Genomic DNA, 22973 nt, shown 5'->3' with positions numbered 1-22973 from the left:
TCAGAGGAACAGCCAGGGCTTGAGGGGCAAATCCTGCTGAGCCAGGAAAGGCAGGGAAGAGCTCTTGGCAGAGCTTCTGTGCCTGGAGGTGGGGATGGTGCCTGCTGGAGTTCATGAAGGGCTGAAGTGTCCAGATCCTTTCTTAAATCGTAAGATTTATGAAAGATTGATTTTTTCTTAACCAAACTGACCCTCACTGGACAGAGCTGTGTCCCCTCAGGCCAACCCTCACTGGACAGAGCTGTGTCCAGCTGCTCCTCAGACTGGTTTTACTGGACAGAGCTGTGTCCAGCTGCCCTTCAGGGCTGGTTTTGCTCCCCTCCCTCAGAAGAACCCTCAGGGCAGCCACCAGGCCACCTTGCTTTTTGGACTATTTTCTGTTTGGCTGGATTGCTAATGCCAGAGTAATTACTTAGGAAAATTCCTTAATCAAAATCCCATTTGTGGAGGTAATGAGCAAATAGGTCAAGGAGAGCAGCGTGCCTTAGGAGCTGGAGCTGCTCCCCTGAGCCTTGGCAGTGCAGAGGTGGCCCTGTCCTGGGGACAAAGGACACACATCCCAGGGGCAGCACCTGCACTCTTGTTGGAATCTGTGGTATTGATGATTCTGAGATTGTAAAAGTCTCTGTCTGTCAGCCCCGTGCCAAAGCAGAAGCCATAATTGGTCTGTGCTGGTTTCCAGGTTGTTTATTCTGTTTATCTCTCACATGTTCTGCTGCCCTGCCCAGCTCTGTCCTGCAGGGCAGCGTGTGGGGCTCTGCCCTCAGTGGGATGTGACAAACATTCAATACCAGAAACTCCCTGGGCTGGATTTACAAGAACGTGCCAATATCTGTCACCTACGTTGGACAGTGTGTCCCCAGCCTGAACCCACAGAAAAATGCCAACACCACAGTGAGACATGGAGGGCATGAAGAAGGAGAAAAAGGACAAGGCACACCCAATTTCCTCCATCTTGTCCCCTTTGGACCCCTCATCTAGAATCCTAAAATTTTACTTTTGCACCTGTGCCACACTTAATTATTACTGATATCAAACCCTCAGAGCTGGTAATTCATCCTGTAAGACTGAAAACTCTTTTCCATGGACAGAGATCACAGCCAGTGTCTCTGGGGGCTCTGTCCAGGGGGTTCCTGACCCTGCCAGGGTCCCAGGGCAGCCAGAGGGGAGCTCTGGATTCCCACACACTCTGTCCTGTGTCTGTGCCCACCCCGAGCTGGGCCAGCATCCCTCGGGGAGGCACCCACAGCGGTGCCAAGGGGAAAGGAGCCCCTCTGCATGTGCTGCTGTGCCCAGAGTGGCTGCAGAGCCCCAGGGACTGAGCCTGGGGACAGCAGAGCCCCGTGCCCCAGCCTGGCACACAGCAGGGTGGCACTGGGCACCCAGGCCATGCTGAGGGTGGGATGGGGGCACCCGGTGGGTGTGCCACCCCCGCCCTGTGCCAGGGCTGCCCTCAGGAGCTGTTGCTAATTAAGTGGCCCATCGAAGCCCTGATGGAAGAGGGCAGCGCAATTAAACCTCATAAACAATTCAGGAGCGGGCTGGCAGCAGCCAGTGAAACATTAATGGCCAGCTGCTGCAAGGTAAATATTTCATCAGCTCCAGCACGGATCACTCTGACAATTGTGTTAGTGATGTTCACAGGTGTCACCTGCCTCTGAGCACGGGGCTGGGAGCTGCTTGTGCCAGCAGAGCAGGTCCCACGGAGTGACCAGGGCTGGCAGCTCCTCAGGGCTGAGCTGGACGCTCCAGGAGCTCCAGGGCAGCACCACAGCCCACAGGTGAGAGCGGGAGCCCACGGAGCAGAATTTGTACCTTGGGAAGAGCTCAGCACTGCCCAGACTGCCAGAGCCCAAGTGAGCACCACGGGCAGCACAGCAGCTCCTCAGGGAGACTGCCTTGGTCACCCTGGGGGTGTTTTCCAGCTTTAATGATGCTGTGGCTCACACCGAGCTCAAGCCCAAGCACCAAAGGCCTCAGGGGCTTTGGGTTCTCCTGCAGAGAAGGATCCAGAACCTTTGTGCTTCTGGCTGACAGCACAGCCCGAAAGGAGGAGGGTCCTTGTGGGTTCTAACGGGGTTCTAACAGGTCCTGGTGGTTCTTCCAGTTCTCACTGCCCCAGATCACTGCCCTGGCCCCTGGCAGGGTGCCCACGCCTTGTCCTGCCTGCCCTGCCCAGCCAGGGGCACCCAGAGCTCCTCTGCCTTTGTGCCAGGCCGGGTCTCACAGCCTGGAAGTGACCCAGCCCCAGCCCCTGGGCAAAGCTCAGGGCTGTGTGCCAGGACAGGAGAGCTGGGGCTGCTCCTCAGGGCTGCTGCCTCTGCCCTGGGTCACTGACAGCCTCCTGAGGGACAGGGGAACATCACAGATCAGAACGACAGCCACACCATCACCCTCTGAGCTCCAGAACGTTCCGCAGCGACTCGACTGTCCAGCCCCACTCCAGCTCTCCATTCCCTTCCAGCAGCACCGGGCAGATCCCACAGCCATCCCCACCCGAGTCCTTTGGTGGATAAAGCCACTGAGGATCCTGGCAGGCAGGTGGGGAGCTGCTGCAGTCACCATCCACCTCCTGGTGCTGCCCTGTGCCCCGCAGGGGCAGCAGAGGAGCTGGGCCAGGAACGGGCTCCAGCTGTGCCACACCTGGAGTCCCAGGGTCACCCCTGGACCTCTGGGACGGGCAGCGAGGAGGAGAAACAGAGACAGAGAGGGCACCACTGTGCCCTGGGTCTGCCAGGGGGATCACAGCGGGCAGAGCTCAGGGGCTGCTGCCAGGGCAGCTCCTGACCCTTCCCTGCCCTGGGACAGGGACAGCAGCCAGGAGCGGCTGCAGCTGGGCCAGGGCAGGTTGGGGATGGATTTAGGGAAGGGTTCTTCCTCCAGAGGGTGCTGGCACTGCCCAGGCTCCCCAGGGAATGGGCACGAGGCTGCCAGAGCTCCAGGAGAGTTTGGACAGAGCTGCCAGGGATGCCCAGGGTGGGATTGTTGGGGTCTGGGCAGTGCCAGGGGCTGGACTCGTGGTCCCTGTGGAGATCCTCTGGAGATTCTCTGCATCCCTGCAGCTGCAGACACTGGGTAGAAAGCCACGTTCTGAGAATTCAATATTTAGCTCAGCACTCAGGAGGAGCCCCCCTGAGCCCTGGGGCACTGCTGGGCACTGGCAGTGGTGGAAAATGTGTGTGGGGGTCTCTTAGAGAGCAGCTCTTACCCACAGAGGTGATTTACCACCAGAGACAGAGGTGTTGGCACAGCCCACAAACCAGGGACGGATTTGGGAGAGAGCTGCAAAAGGCCAGCCACATATTTTAGAGTTATTTTCCTGAGGAGGATTTGATGAGATGTGAACTTCATTATTTGCTAATGTTGCAGCACAGGGCCTTGTCCAAAGCCCAGGAGAGTCAGAAGGAATCTTTCCATTAACTTCACTGATTGTAAGTGAGATTGTGACAGATGTACTCCCTTTCCCTTCCTCCTCAAATATTTCAAACCAAACAGAGCTGGTGTGTCCTTTCCTGCAGGAGGGCATCGTTCCTTCTTAGGGCTCCTCAAATAAACAACCCTCTCTGACTCCTTCTCTGACTCTTCTCCTCTCTGACTGCTTCTTCTCTCCCTGCCCAGGGCTGCTGCTGTCTTTTATATGATATATTACGTATTACATGTTTATAGTTTTCCCCCGATACCTACTACCTACATTACAAAGTGCTTTTCTACTCTAAACCAATCTGTGAGTGCCAGCATCACCAAGAACATGGAGGCAAGGAAGAAGAAGGAGGAAGAACAGGATCAGCCCACTTTCCTCCATCTTAGAACTTCTGACCCCCATGTACAAAGTAAAAACCCCCCTGGACAGGTGCTAAAACCCCCCTGTACAATACTAAAAAATGTTCCCCTCTGTTTTGTAACTACTTTTACTGTCCTATCTAACCTTTTGTGACTGCTTGTTCCACCTTCAAAGTTGGTAACTCATTCCATGGCTCAAACCCAAAATCACAGCTGTTTCCAGCTGCCTGCCAGGGTCTCAAATGCTTCTGACCAAGGCTTGGAACCTCTAAAAATGTCTGAGGGACATTTTGAGTTCCAGCAATGGAGCTTTGCCTCCAGCTCCTCACCTCTGTTCACACCTCCCTGGAGCGTGGTGGGATCAGCAGGCAGGAGCCAGGAGAGGCCCGGCACGCACAATGTGCTTATAAAGATTTCATTCCTCCCTGTGTCAAAAAGCAACTTTCTGGAGGCCAATTTAATTGTCGTCAATACCAGTTGCAAATTGGCCTTAACATTTTAAATTGATGTTTTCTGTAAACTGCTCTGATTAATGGAAGGAAAAGATTGTGTTTCTGCCTTTCTCCTGAAGATCTAATGGAGGTAACAAACAATAATTGATCTGGCGAGACGCGGAGAGGCAAACAGGGAGACTCAGCCCTGCTACAGAAATGATTTTACCTGTCCACAGCTACAGAACGGCACAGCTGCTTAGACAGTGAGCTGGCCTGGCTTTGCTCCCTGAGGAAACTCTCAGCAGCTTTAGCTGAAGCTCCTTAACTGCAGGTAGAAGAGTTTGGCTTTGGGGGAAGGCACTGAGTACCTGGAATGAACCTAGAATTTCCTGGTCTTTTGGAAAGGCATTGAGAACCTGGAATGAACTTGGAATTTCCTGGGCTTTAGAAAGACACTGAGAACCTGGAGTGAACCTGGAATTTCCTGGGCTTTAGGAAAGACACTGAGAACCTGGAGTGAACCTGGAATTTCCTGGGCTTTAGGAAAGACCCTGAGAACCTGGAGGGTGTCTCATGCCCAAATATCCCCTGTGACTGATGGCAGGGGCTCGTGTGCTAAAGCAGCTAACAAGTGACAAATCTGAAAAAAGAATAGCTCAGGAAGTCTGGCTGTTGTGGGGAACCAGAGGAGGAGGAGGAGGAGGGTGTGAGTGTGTACACACAGAGGGGGAAATGACACCTGCAGGAGCTGCTCAGCAGCAGCATCCAGAGCCACCGACACACACCAGGGCCTGCTCCAAGAGTTTGGGTGGCCAAAGCAGCGAGGTGAAGGAAAGATAAGCAAAGGAATATTTGTAGCAGCTCCACAGATCCATTTGGAGGCAGGGCAATTGGGGTGTTTGCCTTGCAGCTCCTTCTCCTGCCCTCCCATCCCCTCTGCCGAGCTCCTGGGGTGGGAAGCTGCTGGCACAGCAGCCCCAGTGCCCAGGGAACACTGGAAGCTGCTCCCAGCCCCGGCTGCCTGAGGCTGCAGGACTGAGGAGCCCAGTGGAGATGCAGGAGGAGCATCTCTGGGCAGCCGTGGTGGAATGAGGATCCTAAATCCCCACAGAGCAGAGCAGCTGCTGTCCAAGGTGAGGATCCTAAATCCCTCACCCCACAGAGCTGCTGATGTCCCAGATGAGGATCCTAAATCCCTCACCCCACAGAGCTGCTGGTGTCCCAGATGAGGATCCTAAATCCCTCACCCCACAGAGCTGCTGGTGTCCCAGATGAGGATCCTAAATCCCTCACCCCACAGAGCAGCTGGTGTCCCAGATGAGGATCCTAAATCCCTCACCCCACAGAGCAGCTGGTGTCCCAGATGAGGATCCTAAATCCCTCACCCCACAGAGCTGCTGGTGTCCCAGATGAGGATCCTAAATCCCTCACCCCACAGAGCAGCTGGTGTGCTCTCAGCTCCCCCAGCCCTGCTGGGATCCTCCCCTCGGCAATGATATTTCGGCTGCCAGGACACCGAGGAACTCTTCCCCTGGAAATGTTCTGGGAAAGAAACTCTGACATTTTCGGGCGGCTCAGGGAACACGTTTTGAGCACTTTGGGGTTTTGCTGGGAGGGAAGGCACCGGGGCTCTCCAGCACGGGGGATGTGCTGGCAGGAGAAGCAGATGGAGTGGCTCTGACTCGCCCCAGCTCCTGCAAATCCTCACGGTTCCAAAGCTGGTCCTGTTCCCTTCTTTCCAAATGTCAGGGAATGGCAAGAGGAGCATGGAAACAGCAAAGCCCCGTTCCTGGAATACTCCGGGTGTTTTCTGGGTGTTTTCCAGATGCTTTCCCTAATTCTTCACCCACCTGCACCTTAAGTAGTTTGTCACAGCGAAGGCAGGGGCTGGAAAACGGCCGGGGGATCGTTTTCCACCTGCTTTGTATTCCCCTGAACAGCTGTAAATGACAACACAAACTGCGAACAGCAGGGGCTGGAACGCCTTCCACACACAGCCCGGCACTGATCCTCGGCAAATTAATTCAAATACTTGCTGGGGATTTGGGGGAGAAGCTCGCTAATTCCGCGAAGGAGGAAAGGAAGCGCTTGGAAGCAGAGCCCAGCTGATCTGGGGGAAGGGACAGAGGGGAAGGACGGATGAGGGGAAGGCATTGAAAACCTGGGGGAACCTGGATCCCCTGGGCTTTGGGGAAGGCATTGATAACCTGAAATTAATCTGGATCCCCTGGGCTTTGGGGGAAGGCATTGATAACCCAGAGGGAATCTGGATCCCCTGGGCTTTGGGGAAGATTCTGATAACCTGGAATGAACCTGGATCCCCTGGGCCTTGGGGAGGCACTGATAAAGCAGAGGGAATCTGGATCCCCCAGGCTTTAGGAAAGGCACTGATAACCTGGAATAAACCTAAATACCCTGGGCTTTAGGAAAGGCACTGGTAACTGGAATGAACCTGGATCCACTGGGATTTAGGGGAAGGTTCTGATAATCTGGATCCCCTGGGCTTTAGGAAAAGTATTGATAACCTGGAATGAACCTGGATCCCCTGGGCTTTGGGGAGGCACTGATAAAGCACAGGGAACCTGGATCCCCAGGCTTTAGGAAAGGGCAGAGCCCTGCTGGGCCCGTGGGGAGCAGGGCCAGGGGCACAGAGCCCTTCCCGATGCTGCTCAGGGTGGAAAGGCTCCCCACGCTGCTCTGGGCTTGGCTGGAGCCGTTTGCCACAATTTCCGTGAAGATTTAAGGCCTGCCCTGCGTTTGTTCACATTCACGAGGAGCTCAGAATGTGCCTCTGGGTGCGAGGCGCTGCTGAAAGCAGCACTTTGAATGCATCCATCTCGGGAACATCCTGACTCCAACTGCTTATTAAAAGCCTTCCCCAGATAGATCAGGCTAATCAGAGCAGCGGCCTGTGCTGTTTGCTGCATTCCAAGTGCTGATCCTGGCAGCCAGCTCTTCTCCAACCTGCAGGTCCCGCTGGCCCAGCACAGGTGAGGAGCAGCTTTTAGCCCTGGCAAAGGTCTCCCTGTGCCCAGCCCTCCCCTGGCACCTCTGGAGCAGGACCCAGACCTGTGCATCCCCCTGGAGAGGCAGCTGGATATTCTGAGGATGAGGAGGCCAGCAGAATGGAGACCTAGGCCAGTCTTTCCTCCTACAAAATTGTCCCATCACTGCTCCCCAGCCTCCTGCTGCTGGAGGAGGTCAGAGGTGCCAGAGTTCCAGGCACAGCCTTCCCCTCCCTGCCTGCTGCTGGAGCAGGGCACACCTGGGAGCCTTCACTGCTGAGAGCATCTCACGGGGTGACAGGGACATCCCTGTCCTGAGCAGAGCTGCCTTCCCACATCAGCCTGATGGAGCTGAATATCCCTTTGCTCCCAGGCTGGGATTGATGGCAGGAGAGCTGCATGGAAAAGAGTCAGCGTGGGAGAGCCAGCAGGAGACTGAGGATAAAGGAACACTGCTGGAATTTGTGGTATTTAGATGATTTTGAGATTGTAGAAAGTTTTTGTCAGCCCCGCTGCCAAAGAAGAATTTATAAATTGTTTGTGTTGGTTTTCAAGGTTGTTTATTCTGTTTATCTCTCACATGTTCTGCTGCTCTGCCCAGCTCTGTCCTGCAGGGCAGCGTGTGGGGCTCTGCCCTCAGTGGGATGTGACAAACATTAAATACCAGAAACTCCCTGGGCTGGATTTACAAGAACGTGCCAATATCTGTCACCTACGTTGGGCAGTGTGTCCCCAGCCTGAACCAACAGAAAAATGCCAACACCACAGTGAGACATGGAGGGCATGAAGAAGGAGAAAAAGGACAAGGCACACCCAATTTCCTCCATCTTGTCCCCTTTGGACCCCTCATCTAGAATCCTAAAATTTTACTTTTGCACCCGTGCCACACTTAATTCTTACTTCTATCAAACACTCAGAGCCGGTAATTCATCCTGTAAGACTGAAAACTCTTTTCCATGGGCAGAGATCACAGCCAGTGTCTCTGGGGGCTCTGTCCAGGGGGTTCCTGACCCCTGCCAGGGTCCCAGGGCAGCCAGAGGGATGCTCTGGATTCCCACAGGACACTTCAGAAATGTGCTGTGCTGGAGGATCAGAGATCTGTCCCAGCTCTGGGGCAGGATTTGAGTCCCCTGACCCATAAGGTTTTAATAAACCCAGCACTTTGCCAGAACAGTGACTTAGATCAGCCGAAGCCTTCCCTGGGTTTGTCTGTGGTTTTCCTTGGATTGGGGAACAGCCAGGAGATGACCCTGCATGTCTGCCACCCCTCTGCTCCTCGGGCACTCAGAACACCCTCATGGCACCAGCTCTGTGCACCTTTGGGTGCTTTGCCACATTCTGAGAAAAGAAAACCGACCCTCTGCATTCGGGTTCCAAAAGGCCTTCAAATATTTCAAGTATTTTGAAAGCCAGAAGGGCTTCCAGAACATTCACAGGCTGGAGAGCTGAGAGTGCTCAGCCTGCAGAGGTGAAGCTTTGGGGTGACCTCAGTGTGGCCTTCCAGGACCTGAAGGAGCCACAGGAAAGATGGAGAGAGATGGTTTCCAAGGGGTGGAGTGAGAGGACAAGAGGTAACGGTCCTGAGCTGGAAGAGGGCAGATTCACACTGGACATTTAAGGGAAGAATTCCTCCCTGCGAGGGCAGGGACGTGTCACAGCACATGTCCAGACAGCCACGATACCCAGAGTGCCACCATGCAATTCCAGGAGGCTCCAACCACACAGAACAACACCACAACTCTGCTCTTGCTGTTCTTTCCCCAGATTTTACACCCTGATGTCCACGCACTGCCCTGGGTGCCCTCTGCTCCCTTGGGTGGCTGCTCAGCACCCCTGGGCACTCCCTGGCTCATTGCTGCCAGTGCTGCTCACCTGCTTTGCACAGCTGGAACATCTGGGGATGGGGCTGGGCCACAGCCCCACTGCCAGGGACACAAACTGTGCCACACAGAGCCCAGGGACACAAACTGTGCCACACACAGCCCAGGGACACAAACTGTGCCACACACAGCCCAGTGCCAGGGACACAAACTGTGTGCCACAGAAGCTGCCACACCCCACTGAAACAACAATTACCCATCCATGGAGCATTAAGTAAATCAGAACAATGTCTGCAGGGGAGAGGTTGCAATCCCTGGGCCACTGGGGAAATCAAGGCAAAAAAAATTCCTTTTTTTTTTTTTTTTTTTTTTTTTTATGAAAAGAAGCTAAAAACGACAACAGATGCATTTTGTGGGCCCCAATTCCCAGGCCAGTGCTCCTGGAGCAGCTCTGTGAGCTGCTGGGCTGCCCTGGGGTCACTCTCTGCACGTCCCAGAGCATCCCTGGGCTCGAGCAGGGCAGCCCCAGCCCTCTGGAGCTTTTGGAGCTCTGTGTGCCTGCAGCAGGGGAGTTTAGCAGCAGACACACAGCCCAGCACCTTCCCCAGCTGCCAGCTGCACTCACAGCCCAGCTGAGGTGGATTTTTAAAGTGCCTGGCCAGGGGAGCTCGGCAGAAAGCTGACGGAGCCACCAGCCCAGCCCTGCTCTGCCTGGCTGCCTGCTGGAGCCCTTGGCCAGCCTAAATTTGGGTTTTGCAGAGGCCCAGGTGATGCTCTGAGGGAGCAGCACTTACCTGGGTTGCTCTTGGCGGCGCGCACGGGGGTGTAGTGGTTTTTGGAGGAGGTCCTGACGGGGGTGTTCTCTTTGGGGGAGGTATCTATGGCCGAGATTGTCTCTCTTTCACAGTGTCCGATTGGGATTGGTCCCTGCTGCCTTAGGATGTCGGCCAGAGCCCTGGGGAGACAGGAAAAGAAAGGGGGAAATGTATTTTCACGCAGCTAGAATTCAGTATTCAGAACAGAACAGAATAGAATTCAGTATTTGTACTGGTGAATCCAAAGCAGCTGGGTTCATACCATAAACACAGAAAAAAAGCAACGATAGCACTAATAATAAAATTTAAAAACATGGCTTAAAAGCTCTGGTTTTTCTGTGTATCTGCTGCAGGTATTTCCAGGCTCGCCTGGCTATTGTTTGGTATCTCACCTGCTCTCTCTAATTCACTTCAGGGTTATGGTACCTCTCCGTCATCTCCCAGAGCAGCCAAACTGCTCCTGGCACATAAAGCACTGCCCCATCAGGAGCCACTGCCAGCCCCAGCCCTGGCACCTCCTCAAAGTGACACCAAAACCACCCTGCCCAAGCCAAGGTCCCTTAAAACTCAGAGCAGGAGTGTGAGCCCCACATCCTGAAATCCCTGCACACAGCTCAAACCCCTGCAGTGCTGGGAGTGTTTTTTAAAGGAGAACCACGAGCCAGAAAAATGGATTAACCAAGCTCCAGGGCTTGGTGTCAGCTCTGAGCCTGCCTTGAGCTCTGTGCTCATCAGGGATTGCTTTAAGGGCTGAGTTCCCCCTGCCATTCCCAGGAAAAGGCAATGTCACCCAGTCCAGCTGCAGCCAATCTTTCCCCTTGGATACTCCAAGATTTTTTCCCCCACTCTGTGAATATCATGGACACAGTGAAATATTTCCTTCGGGCAGCCCCGGGTTCTCTGCTGGGCCTGAAGGAAAAGCAGGGAAGGGATGGCTTTGGGCTGTGAGGGACAGAGGCACTTGAAGGCTGATGGAGCTGGAAAAGCTCTTTTCTCCTGGCATGGGGAACACGTCTGGAGTCACCTCAGGTCCCAGGGAAGATGTCAGGAGGAGACATCCCCTCATGGCAGATTAACAAGAGGGATGCTGGCCTTGCTCATATCCACTGGCATCCCTTAAATGCCACATTTCTGGGCTTTCATCTGAGAAATAGTTTGGGACCTGGGTCCGTTCCATTTTCCAAATCATCTCCTCTCCAGACTCCCGTCCCTGTGCATAATGGATTGCAATACTAATGTGCTCCACAGAAGGAACTCTTGGAGGATCTCACAGGCTCCCGAGCAGGATCACATTAGTTCAGCGCCAGCCTGTAGAGAATAAGGATATTTTTACCCTTTTTTTTGATTATTTATTGGTTGTAGAAAGCGCAGACCTGAGGCTATAAGCAACCAGGGGATGGATATCCGTGTGTGCACACAGACTGATCCTGGTGGGGTGAAGGGATTTTTGTTTGCAAGGACAGGAGAGCACAGGCTGTGCTGGGCCAGGCCAGAGAGAGGTGGAGGTGGCACCACAGGAGAGGGGTGCTGAGCCTTGTGCCAGGCCAGGACTCCTTCTGTCTGCCCCTGGGGAAGGGAGGAACTGGTGCTGGGGAGGAACTGGTAATGAGGAACTGGTTTCTAGTGAAGAATTGGCGTTTGATGAAGAACTGGTAATGAAGAACTGGTGTTTGGTAAGGAATTGGCATTGGGTGAGGAAGTGGATTTTGGTGAGGAACTGCTGTTTGGGGAGGAACTGGTGTTGAAGAACTGGTGTTTGGTGAATCAGAATTGGTGTTTGGTGAGGAACTGGTAATGAGGAACTAATTTCTAGTGAAGAACTGGTATTTGGTGAGGAACTGGTGTTCAGGAACTGGTGTTTGGTAAGGAACTGGCATTGGGTGAGGAAGTGGGTTTTGGTAAGGAAATGGCATTGGGTGAAGAAGTGGGTTTTGGTAAGGAACTGGTGTTTGGTGCTGCCCCAAAGCTTCTGGATTCCTCCCCCACGACTGGCACAGAGCTGTGGGTGCTCCCTCACTGGTCCCCAAGCTACAGGACACTTTTGTCACTTTGTCTCCTTGCCCAAGGTCACGGAGAACAAGAGTGGCAGAACAAGGACCCTAGGCTGCTCCTGAGGCTCCTGCCCTGTGTGACAGCACAGGAGGAGGGGATCATTCACCCCGGCAATCCTGGTGGCTTCTCCAGGCCAGAACCTCCCCACTGCCCCCAGCCCTGCTGCCTGGGGAGGATGGGGAGGGTGAGCTCTGCCAGCTTGGCACCAGCCCACACCGGAGCCATCCCACTTGTCACGGACAGCAGGCTGGCAGAGCCCAGCCCTTGCTAGGAATCTCCAAGGTGCATTCAGCACAAGATGAGCATTCTCAGGGCTGGTTTTCAATCCCACACGTTGCCTTAGCACGGTTATTTACTGGCCCACAGTGGCTGGGGCTCGTGTGGAACACTCGTCCAAGGCTCTCGGAGTGTCAGGAGCACATCACTCCAGGAGCTGGGGAGAACACTGAACAGGCTGGAGAGCTCCAGAGCACTTCATTCCAGCTGCTCTGATGGAGGCAGCCGGGGAGGACAGGCTGGGGTGGGCTGGCATTCACCTTCCCTGGACAGAGACACGGTACTGCCTCTCAGGACTGCACAGAGAGAGGAGAAAACAATCTTTATCTCTGCTCCTTTGTCCTCCCCATGTGGAAAGGAGAAGGATATTATTCCACATTCCATGTGGAATGTGGTGTGGAGATTGTCCACCTGCAGGGATGGCTGGGTTGGATCTGGTGAGGTTGTTTGGGGTCAGTGACCAATGGATCCAGCTCGGGCTCTCAGCAGAGTCACGAGTCCGAGTTAGTTAGATGTTGCCCTAATTTTTAAAAGTGTTTTCTTTTATAGTTCTTTTGAAAGTTTTAAAGTTCTTATAAATCTTCTTTAGCCTTCTGATAATGTTTGCATATTTGAGAATCAGAGTTCCCACAAAATTTCATGTATCAATAGAATAGTTTACATATTTCTTTATAAGTAGAGACAAATGGTTGATTAATCTTTAAACCACTGTGGTTGGAGAGGTGGTAATTCCACCCTCCAAGGCACAGTCACCTTTGGAATCCTATAAATACCAGATGTTTAAATAAAACTGGGTCTTTTCTCTTTTAAAGTTACCAAACTTCTGTATACACATTTCATGTCCAATAGTGACAGTTAGTTAGGTAAGTAAGAAGTAAGTATGTAGAATAGGATAGCATCTCTTTAAATAGTATATTAATGTAATATAGTATAATTTTAATAAAGCAATCCTTCAGCCTGCTGCTCTGGAGCAGACACCATCATTTCTTCCCTGAGCTGGGGTTTGCAGTGTTTTTTTACTAGAGGGTGGGAGCTGGAGGAGCTGGGATTTTAGGAATGGGGCAGGACAAACCAGCAAGCCCAGCTGGGATGGAGCTGGCTCCTTCTGAGCCAATTCAGTCACGGGCTGTGTGGGATCCAGAGCATTTCCACAGAGCCCTGACGGCGTGGAAGGTCAGTCCCACTTCAAAGAGGCAGATTTGGTTGGTGACATTGCTTGGTCCAGCTGGCTCACTGCCCAGCACGGAGCTCCAGAACAGACCCACTGGAATATCCGGATCCCGGGTGTGCAGCCGTTTGGGCACAATCAGTGCCACTGATGTCACCAGCCCCCTAATCACCTGCACAAGGATATGAGACACTCCAAAACCTTCCTGTGACGACACACCTCTTATCTGAGGAACACAAAGCTCCCTGGCTGGAGCGTGTCACTGATAAGGATTTGTGGCGAGGATTTGTGACACCTTTCCCTCACGTCATCACAGCCAAACCCAGGGTGCCAGCTGGGATGCTGCTCCCGGGGGCTGCTCTGGCCTGGGGGAGGGAAACCCACGGATGTGTCCCGTGGCTGGACAGCCCAGGCCAGGTCCTGCTCCCTGGGATGGCTCTCGTGGCACTCTGCACGAATTTTGGAAAGAACCCAGTGGGATGAACATCAATTTTCAGATGGAAAAATCAAAAGGATTTGGTGTAAATCCAAAGGAATCGAGGGGGTGGATTGAAGCAGTGGGGAAGCAAGGCTGGCCAGCAGCTGGGGCCTGGTGCTGGAAGGAGAAATGACAGATTTTGATCCCAAAATGTGGCTTTGTAGCCAGGGAGAAGGTGAAACTGCAGGGCTGGGAGGGACCAGCTCATTGCAGCTCATCCTGCCCCTCTAACCCAGCCCAGAACCTGACTCTGCTCCCTGAGTTTCCCACCAGGACTGCTGTCCTCCCCACAGCCTTTTTGGGAAGGTATTGCCCCACTTTCCCCCTGTGCACAGGTTCCCAGCACTTATTCTAAATTAACACTCTGGACTGGGCACGGTGTCCCTCCTGCTGAGGCCAGGGCAGCTTTGGGGACAGCTCCAGGGCTGGGATGTGGCCAGAGGGAAACCAGGTTGGGCTGAGGGGCTGTGGCTGCTGCACGGGAAGGGCACAGGGCAGAGCTGCCCTTTTCCAGTGGTGCACACTCAAAGCTTCACTGATTCACCTGTAGACCTTAAAAACAGAATTTCCTGTTCCAAGCCCCTGCGAATTTGGGGAGGAATGGAAGGATAATGACCAAATGGGTCTGGCAGAGCCCAGTGAAGAGAGCAGTGCCTGCCTGAGCTGGAGCTGCCAAAAGCAGAGTGGGGATGGAGCTGGTGGCATAACTCCAATCACTTCAGCACAGCCAGGATCTCCCTACCAAAAAAGCCAGGCTGAAGAGTCCCCTATGCTCTGTTACTAACTGGGAAAGAAAGAGGCAGTTGTTGCAGGAGATGGATTTGTCCAGCCTGGAGCCAGCTCACCTGGAAGGGACAGCTCTCTCCGAGGGACAGCACTTGGGACACCAGCCTCTCCCAGAGAGCAGCCGTGCATTTGTCATGGCCTGGCTCCTGTCCCACACCCCTGGGTGCCTGGGAAGCTCCAAACAATGACCATGCCCTGGGCTGGGCACTCCTGGGGCATTCCCACATTCCAGGGGCTGCCAGCTGGGTCCTGTGTGCCCAGGGCTGGATATTCCCACATTCCAGGTCCTGTGTGCCCAGGGCTGGACACTCCTGGGAAATTCCCACATTCCAGAGGCTGCCAGCTTGGTTCTGCATGCCCAGGGCTGGACATTCCCTCATTCCAGGGACTGCCAGCCCAGGGCTGGACACTCCAGGGACATTCCCACATCCCAGGGGATGCCAGCCGGGTCCTGTGTGCCCAGGGCTGGACATTCCCACACTCCAGGGGCTGCCAGCCCAGGGCACACAGGAAAAATCAGATGTCTCCAGAAAAATCTTAATGCCAGCAAGAACTTGGGAAGCTCTGGCTCTAAAGGCAGCCACTTCACACACCTCACACCAGTGTCCAAACAGAATAATCCCTGGCTATTGCTGTGACGTGGGCAGAGAACTTCCAGCAGTGGCTGAGCTCAAAGTGGGTGACACCAGTTCCTCTGAACACAGCAGCCCTGAGGAGAACAAAAGCTGATATGTAAAGATTTGGTAATTAAAAGCTTAAAATGAACCTTTCCAAGGGATGTTTCTCTGCAGAGAGATGTCACCCTGAGCACAGAGTGTCCTCAGCAAGGGCAGGAGCTGCCTGAGAAGCCGTGCTTCTCTTCCCACAGCAATGGGGGGGCTCCCTGGAAAGGGAGGCACCCAGGAAAGGCATCGGGGTGCCAGGGAGAGCGGGGAGCTGTGCAGGACAGGGACAGGGCACATGAAAGGAGAGCAAACAAAGCCAGCAGGCCCTGCCGGGTGTGACAGCTGTGGGAATGATGCTCTGCTGGCCCAGCTTCGTCCTGCTCCCGTTTGTGACCCCCAGGCACAAACACGGCCGCAGAACCCGGTGCTCACGCGGCTGCGCCTGGGCAGGGTCGGGCACAGGGCTCTGCTTTTCCACCAAATCCCCTGCTCCGAGCACAGCAACGGGGCTTTGAACTCCCTGAGGAAAGCTGAACTTTCTCTGAAGGGCCCTCACAACAAAGGAGGTTGTGGAGAGAGCTGAAGCACAGCCCAGGGTTGATTGTGGAAGAATTCTGTTTATCCACCTGGGGAAGGAGATAAACACGGAGCCCTCCCAGCATCAGTGCACACAGATCTGAGGAAGCACAGCCAGCCCACGTGAGGGCAAAGGAAAGCAGCACATGTCCTGATCTCCTCTTCCCCACAAAGTCCAGATCTTATGTGAAACAGAAATTTAAAAAGGCATCTGATCTCCAAAGGCGCAGAGATCAACTGCTACTTAAGGATATAAGGCATTACAAAACTAAAAGGAATCAAGTTCAGAGCTACACTGGATTCCCTCGACACCTCATGACGGAGTTGGACTAACAGAAAAAGTTAATTAGCAAGCAGGAAAATGCCAAATAAATGGGAATTAGAGACACTGAGATGATTTGGTGGAGGCAGCATATTTCTGAGCCTGGCCTCTCGTAATAGGAGAAGTTCAAAGGGAAAGGAGAAGCCCAGAAGCATCCAGAGGAAGGCAGTGGCCAGGCAGCCTCTGTGCTCCCACAGAGTCAATCTCTTCATAAAATGGACTCAGAGAGGAAAACACAGCAAAGAAAACCCCAATTATCAAACTGCAAACCACGACCAGAGCTCCAGACTGGAGCTTTCCCAGCACATGGAAGAGAAACAAAAGGAAAAATGTTTTGCACAGGTGCAGGCACACAGATACACACCTGGCCTGGATTTGGGTCTGCATCTGGACAATTCACCCTGCAAAAGGACAAGAGCCAGGAGTTCTCCCTGCTTAGGAGGTACCCCAAAGCCAGCCAGGTGCAGGGATGGTTTGACACAGAACAACTTCTCTGATGTCCCAGCTGGAAGCTGTCCCTGCCCATGGCAGGGGGTGGAATGAGATGATCTTCAAGGCTCCTTCCAACCCCATCCATTCTGTGATGCTGGGATTTGATGGCTGCACCTTTTTTGGCTTTTCCTAGCTCGGTCTGACCTGTATTGTGTGCCTGTGAGAGGGACAGGGCACTTCAGAGGAGAGACTCAGAAAGCGTCAGGATTAAACAACTCAAAGCAGGGCAAAGAGCAGCTGAAAGGCACCCGAGTGAGTCTGAGTGGAGTGAAAAATGGCAGAGCATGAAAACACATTGGTGGAAAGAGGCTGAAAGCAGGAACAGCATCCAAGAAAGAAAACCTCCGCAGGAGGTTTTCTTTCTTGGATGCTGTTCCTGCTTTCAGCCTCTTTCCACTGATGTGTTTCCCCAGGAGTGTTCACATCACTCCCTCCCTGCCCTGGGGACGGTGGAGTTTGATCCTTTGGCCCCAGCAGCAGAGAGCAGAGCTGAAGGAGCTGCCTGTGATCCCCATCTCAAAGAGCAGGGCTGGAGAAAGGCACTGCTCACAACCTTCCCCACCTGCAGCAGCCCCTCAGCCAGCCCCGGGCTGCAGGAACACAAACCCTGCTCCAAGGCAGCCTGGGCTCCCACAGACCTTGGATCTGTGAGCAGACAGAGCCACTGCTCTGGTCCCTGCTGGAATTCAGAGCCACAGAGCAGAAAAAAAAAAAAAAACAGGAGTGGAACAATTTGACTCTGGTCTCTACACGGGCAAAGGATGTTCCTCTGTAAAAGCTGTCAGTTCTCACTCACAGAGCAGGAGATGCAAAGAGGCTGGAGAGGAGAGCAGCACAGATCTCTTCCCTCTTTGCAGCAGCACAGATGCTGTGGGAGGAGGGTGAAGTGAAGCACAGCACAGAGCCTGTTTCCCTTCTCCCTTTCCCACCCCTCAGCCACGCTCCATGCAAGGCCAGATAAGGTTTTTTAGCAGCACACAGAGCTGGTCTGCTGGGAAAAATCCCTGTGCTGCTGGGAAAAATCCCAGTGCTGCTGGGGAAAACCCCTGTGCTGCTGGAGAACATCCCAGTGCTGCTGGGGAATATCCCTGTGATGCTGGGGAATATCCCTGTGATGCTGGGGAAAACCCCTGTGCTGCTGGGAAAATCCCAGTGCTGCTGGGAAAATCCCAGTGCTGCTTTCAGGAGAGCAGCTGGGCTCCCAGCAGTGCCCCAGGGCCAGCTCTGTCACCGTGTCCCTCTGCCTTCAGCTGACCAGAGGGATGCACGTGGGATATTTCAATCCAGGTCCCAATCTGTGCACTCCCAGCTCAGCAGAGTGCAGTGGCTGCTGCTGAGGCTAAGCAGGGGTCGTGGAGCAGTGCTACAGCTGTGAATTATTTGTGTTCTCTAGCAGGGGATGCAGGCATGGCCACGGGATGAGAACATTCTGTGTCACCCCTTCTTGCTGCAGGAAAAACTCACCCAGCTTTGGAAAGGACCAGATGATACTCATCCCCAGACTGAAAACAACTCAAATACTTCTTAAATTTTACTGAAGAAGTGCTTAGGAGAAGAAAACAAGCCTGGCAATGAGATGAAAACAACCTGTCCTCACCAATGCAGGAGAGAGCATCAGCACACGCAGCACTGCTGGGTGGAACTGTCAGAAAGCAGCCCCAGCTTCCACCTGGAGCCCAGCAAAGTTCTGCCTGTGCAACCCCCAAAGCAAGAGGCACTTCTATAGGGCCAGGCTGAAAGATCCTATAATTGCCCAGGAAAAAAAGAAAAAATCAGTTCAATTGAAAGCATTACAAGGATTTCTGTACAATAGGAATCTTTCAGCTCCTGGTTTTCAAAGCACTTCCACTTAACTGCTGTTGGAAACGCCTGTGTGAGTGATTGTGAGCCCAGAAGCACAGCAGTGCCTTGCTTTAAAGGGACGTGGCAGTGCCTGGAAACAGGAGCTGGTTCCAGCTCGGAGCTGCACATGCACAGCCAGCCCTTCCTTCCACAGCACGCTGGCAGCCCTGCTGGGAATTTGTAAAGCCTCCTTCCACCAGAAGACGTTCTGTGAGCCCTGCCTCCCTCAAAATGTTCTTTCCAAGCGAGTTCATAAGGATTTTCTTAAAAGCTGGACGAGCAATAAGCAGAGGGATGCCATCCACACTGCTCGGTGGGCGTTTACAAGGAAGTCAAATTTGCAGTGTGGTGCTGCTGGTGGGGAGTGCAGGGAAGTTCTGACTGATTCTCCCTCCCTGCCTGTGGGATACGAGCCCCAGAGGCTCCTTCCAGCCCCTGTAGCAAGCCGTGCTCATGCTGCTGCTCTCCTCCTCCCACAGGATGCACACTGAGGCTTGGTGCACCCGCCGGCACTACCCAGAATTATTCTGGGTGTCACACTTCACTCCAGCTGACCTCGAACAGACAGAAATATCTGACCCCAACCTGCTTTCCTCCTCCCCTGCTCCTCCCCAGCAGCTGTCAGAGACAAAGACAAACCACTCCTCTCCTCGTATTTACATTCTGCTTCGAGCACCCGGAGCGTTCAGCCCGGTGCAGGAGATGCACTTCAAAATATTTAAACCCTCGTGTGATGTTGATCAGGTTCAGGTAACACAGCTCTGAAAGGTGTAATCTTTTACCAGCTACCATATTATAGAAGTCAATCAACTCCTTAAAATGCTCTGGAAGTCAAGCTTCCCGAGCACTCAATCTGCCATTCATACTTCTACACACAGGTGAATCATTTCACCAGAACTTATCTAAATAAAGCAAAGCAAGCATCAAAGAAATGAAAACATCAGGAAGAATCCAGACAAGTCTGGCAACGCTGCCTCTGATTTCCAAGGGTGAAGGATCCAACCCTGCAGCAGGCTGGAGCTGGAGCTGGAGCAGAAGTAACATATGGACATCCAACCCAGATTTCCAAATTTAGTGTGAAGATAAGGCCCAGGCAAAGTTGCCTTGAAGCCAGAAGAGCTGGGCAGCTGGGGAACCATCCCATCATTAACAGAACACTTAAAAAAGCCGATTTTCTGGCTAAGCCACTTGCAGGACCCTTGCCTCTCCCGAGCTGTGTGTAGTTTTTAACACTGTGGAGTTATGTTCTTGCAGGGACATGGGGCAGGTGAGATTTGGAATGGAATATGTGGGCCAGACCCTCAGCAAATGTAAACCAGCCTCACAGTTTGTCCTCACTGCAGGGAGGAGTCTAAATAAAACACATCTTTCCAAATAAATAAAAACTGCGTCACCCATCTCTTTTTTCCAGGTAAAAAACTAAAATTTCTCCCCCCACTTTCTGTTGATTGTGGTTGAAGTTCAGCCTTTAAAACATGGTCAATGATTTCAAGAGTTCTGATTAAAAATCTTCATTAAAATAATTTTTAGGAGGCATTATCTGCTAGAGTTAAGGTCTTTCCCCCTGATGCTCACCACTGCTCTTCTAAAGAAGCCTCTCACCAATTTTTATGTTCAGACACAGGGAGCTCTCGGATTCGCGGCACGCAAGCAGCACTCATCATTTGGAGGGACTTTTTCATCATAAAATAAATATGAACTGAGAGAGAACGCGCATCTGCCCAAAAGGAGGATTGCTAAAAAGGAGGATTGCTAAAAAGGAGGATTGCTACAGCCGCCCGAGCCTTTGCTTTGGAGCAGGATTTTCTGTGCCACGCCGAGCGCTCCTGTCCTTCCAGCGAGCCGAGCCGAGCCGCCTCTCCAGCCGGCAGGGAGGGATGGGAGAGCTTCCCGAGGGTGGAGAGGGAGCCAGGGGAAACGGGGATGGGCAGAGCTCTGTCCCCACGCAGCCCCCGCGGGGAAGGCGCCGGCCAGGGGGCTCCGATCCACCCCAAAAACTTCTGCCGGGCCGGGCAGGGCAGGGCAGGGCAGCGCCCGCGGGGTCCGAGCGGCTCTGCTGTCCCTGCGAGCTGTGGGGAGGCTTGGAGGACAAACTGGGGGTTCTGGGGGCTGCTGAGGAGCCCGGGGGCTGGAGGGGAATGCCAGGGGGAGAAGGGATGTACGAGATCCCAGGGGGCAGGAGGGGAGTGCCAGGGGGCAGGAAGGATGTGTTGGGGTCCCAGGGAAAGGAGGAGGGATGCAGAGGAGCCAAGCCGGGATGCTGGAGGAGATTCCGGGAGCAGGAGGGGGTGTCGGGGTGCCGGAGAACAGGAGGGAGCTCCGAGGGGTAAAAGGGGGTGCCGGGGTGCAGAGGGAGGCTCTGGGGGCAGGAGAGGGGTGCCGGGATGCCGAGGGGCAAGGGCGACGTTCTGGGATGTAGAGGAGGGTGCCGGGGGCAGGAGGGGAATGCCGGGGGGTGCCGGGGGCGGCTGCGCACGGAGCTCCGGGACGGAGTCTGGGCAGCGCGGAGCTGGCCGGGAACAGTCCGGGAATTATCCGGGAGCAGTCCGGGAATTATCCCGGAGCTGTCTGGGAATTACCCGGGAGCTGTTCGGGAATTATCCCGGAGCTGTCCCGGGGCTGTCCGGGAATGATCCCGGGGCTGTCCGGGAATTACCCGGGAGCTGTCCGGGAATGATCCCGGAGCTGTCCCGGAGCTGTCCCGGAGCTGTCCGCGGAGCCGGTGCTGAGGGAGAACGCGGGGTCAGGAGAGCACAAGCGCGGCCGCGGGAGAAGAGGCACCGGGCAGCAGGACGGGCAGGGGTGGGCACTGGGATGGCCAGAGGGGTGCGGGTGGCCCTGCTCGGACCGTGGGAAGGAGGAACTCCTGGGCAGAGGATGGAAAGGGAAAGCGCTGTGGTGGATGGTGCAAAGAGGAACCCTTGGACAGCCCTCGCAGAGGGGGAAATCCTTGGATAAAGGACTCGAGGGAGGACCCCTCGGCGCGGCAGAACAATGGGAAATCGTTCGGCCAGGTGGCACAGCCGTCGGAGAGTCATGGCACCGGGGAAACCCTCGGAAGGGTTGGCAGGGGAAACTCCTGGAGAGCCAGAGCAAAGCACAGAGACCCGAGTGGGTGTCCCACAGGGAGACTCCTTGGGCAGAGAGCGCGGCAGGAGAACCCCTGGGCAGAGGTGTGAAAACGGAGCCCTTGGACAGCAAGTCCAAAGGTGGCATTGCTGGAGGAGCCATGCAACGGGAAACTGCACAGCCGGGGAGCCCTTGGCTCCAAAGGAGGCCCCTTGGCTGGGCAGCGCGCCAGGACACCCTGCCGAGGGGGAGCAGGGGAAGGAGCGCACCTGTGAATGTTCATCTCCCGGGGCGGGCGCCGCGCCTTGTCGTAGGCCACCTTGGCGAAGACGCCGGCGATGAGCACGAAGGCGATGGCCCCGCACGAGATGTAGACGGTGGCGTTGGTGCTGTCCTTGTCCGGGTCGTACTTGTTGGCGTCCCCGTCGCCGCCGTCGCCGCCGTCGGCGGGCAGGGCGCCGCTGGCCGTGGTGGGGTGGGCCCACTCGGGGCTCTTGTAGTTGCGGCACAGGCTCTGGTTGAGCTTCTCGGCGCGCTTGTTGCAGCAGAAGCGGTAGAAGCAGGTGCCGCAGCAGTAGCGGAAGCCCGTGAGGCTGTTGTTGCACTCGAACTCCTTGTCCCACTGCCCGCTCACGTCGTAGTACCCCCAGCACGTCTCGTGGGCCGGGGCCGAGCCCCCGCCGCCGCCGCCGGGCGCTGCCTTGCCGCCCCCCGCGCCCTTGCCGCGCCCGGGCGGCGCCGTGGGGGCGGCGGCCCCCGGGCCCGCCAGCGTCTGGTTCAGGAGCTCCTTGCCCGGCCTGGGGGTCCGCCGCGGCGCCGCCGCGCCCTGGGTCCGGTTGCCCTTGGCGCGGGGGGGCCCGGCCGCCTGCGCGGGCGGCGGCAGCAGCAGCAGCGCCAGGAGCTGCAGCGAGAGCAGGAGCAGCGGCAGCAGCAGGTGCCGCGGCCCCATGGCGAGGGGCGAGGCGCGGGGGGCGCGGGGCCGGGCTGGGCGCTCAGCGGCCGCGGCGCTGCCCCATGGAGCGGGGCGGGCGGGGGGCTCGGCCGGGGGTCCCGCCGGCGGCTCAGCGGCGGCCGCCCGGCGCCGGGCGCTTCATGCCGGAGCGCGGCGAGCGGCGGAGCCCGGCGGAGCGCGGCTGCGGGCGGCGGGGTCCCGGCGCTGCTCCGGAGAGGCGCTGCGAGAGACGGGGAGAGGGTGAGAGCGCGCCGCGCCCCGGGCAGCCCGGCCCGCCCCCGCCCGCCCGGCCCGTGCCCACGGCCTTACCATGCCGGAGCGGGACTGCAGCGGGGCCGCGGGGCTGCCCGCGCTCCCAGCCCAGCCGGGGGCGGAGCGCAGCGGCGCCGAGCCGGGCGCGGAGCAGGGGCGGGCGCCGAGCCCAGCCGGGAGCCGGGGAAG

The 22973-nt window shown here is 55.4% G+C and overlaps 1 protein-coding gene across 1 annotated transcript in view; it reads right to left on the bottom strand.

Moving 5' to 3' along the window:
- The window catches only part of SHISA6 (shisa family member 6), a 133378-nt gene extending 110849 nt beyond the window's left edge, over nt 1-22529 (bottom strand). Inside the window, exons 1-2 of the mRNA XM_021542398.3 lie at nt 21850-22529; nt 9834-9994 (exon numbers count right to left, since the gene is read on the bottom strand). Of these exons, the coding sequence (XP_021398073.3) occupies nt 9834-9994; nt 21850-22529 (841 nt within the window). The remainder of the gene's footprint in view (nt 1-9833; nt 9995-21849) is intronic.
- Between the last annotated feature and the right edge of the window lie 444 nt (nt 22530-22973).

Source organism: Lonchura striata, chromosome 19 (genome assembly GCF_046129695.1).
Source record: "Lonchura striata isolate bLonStr1 chromosome 19, bLonStr1.mat, whole genome shotgun sequence".
In the NCBI taxonomy this organism is placed as follows: Eukaryota; Metazoa; Chordata; class Aves; order Passeriformes; family Estrildidae; genus Lonchura; species Lonchura striata.
Note: the sequence above shows the minus strand (reverse complement) of the source record. Positions and strands in the feature narration are given on the sequence as shown.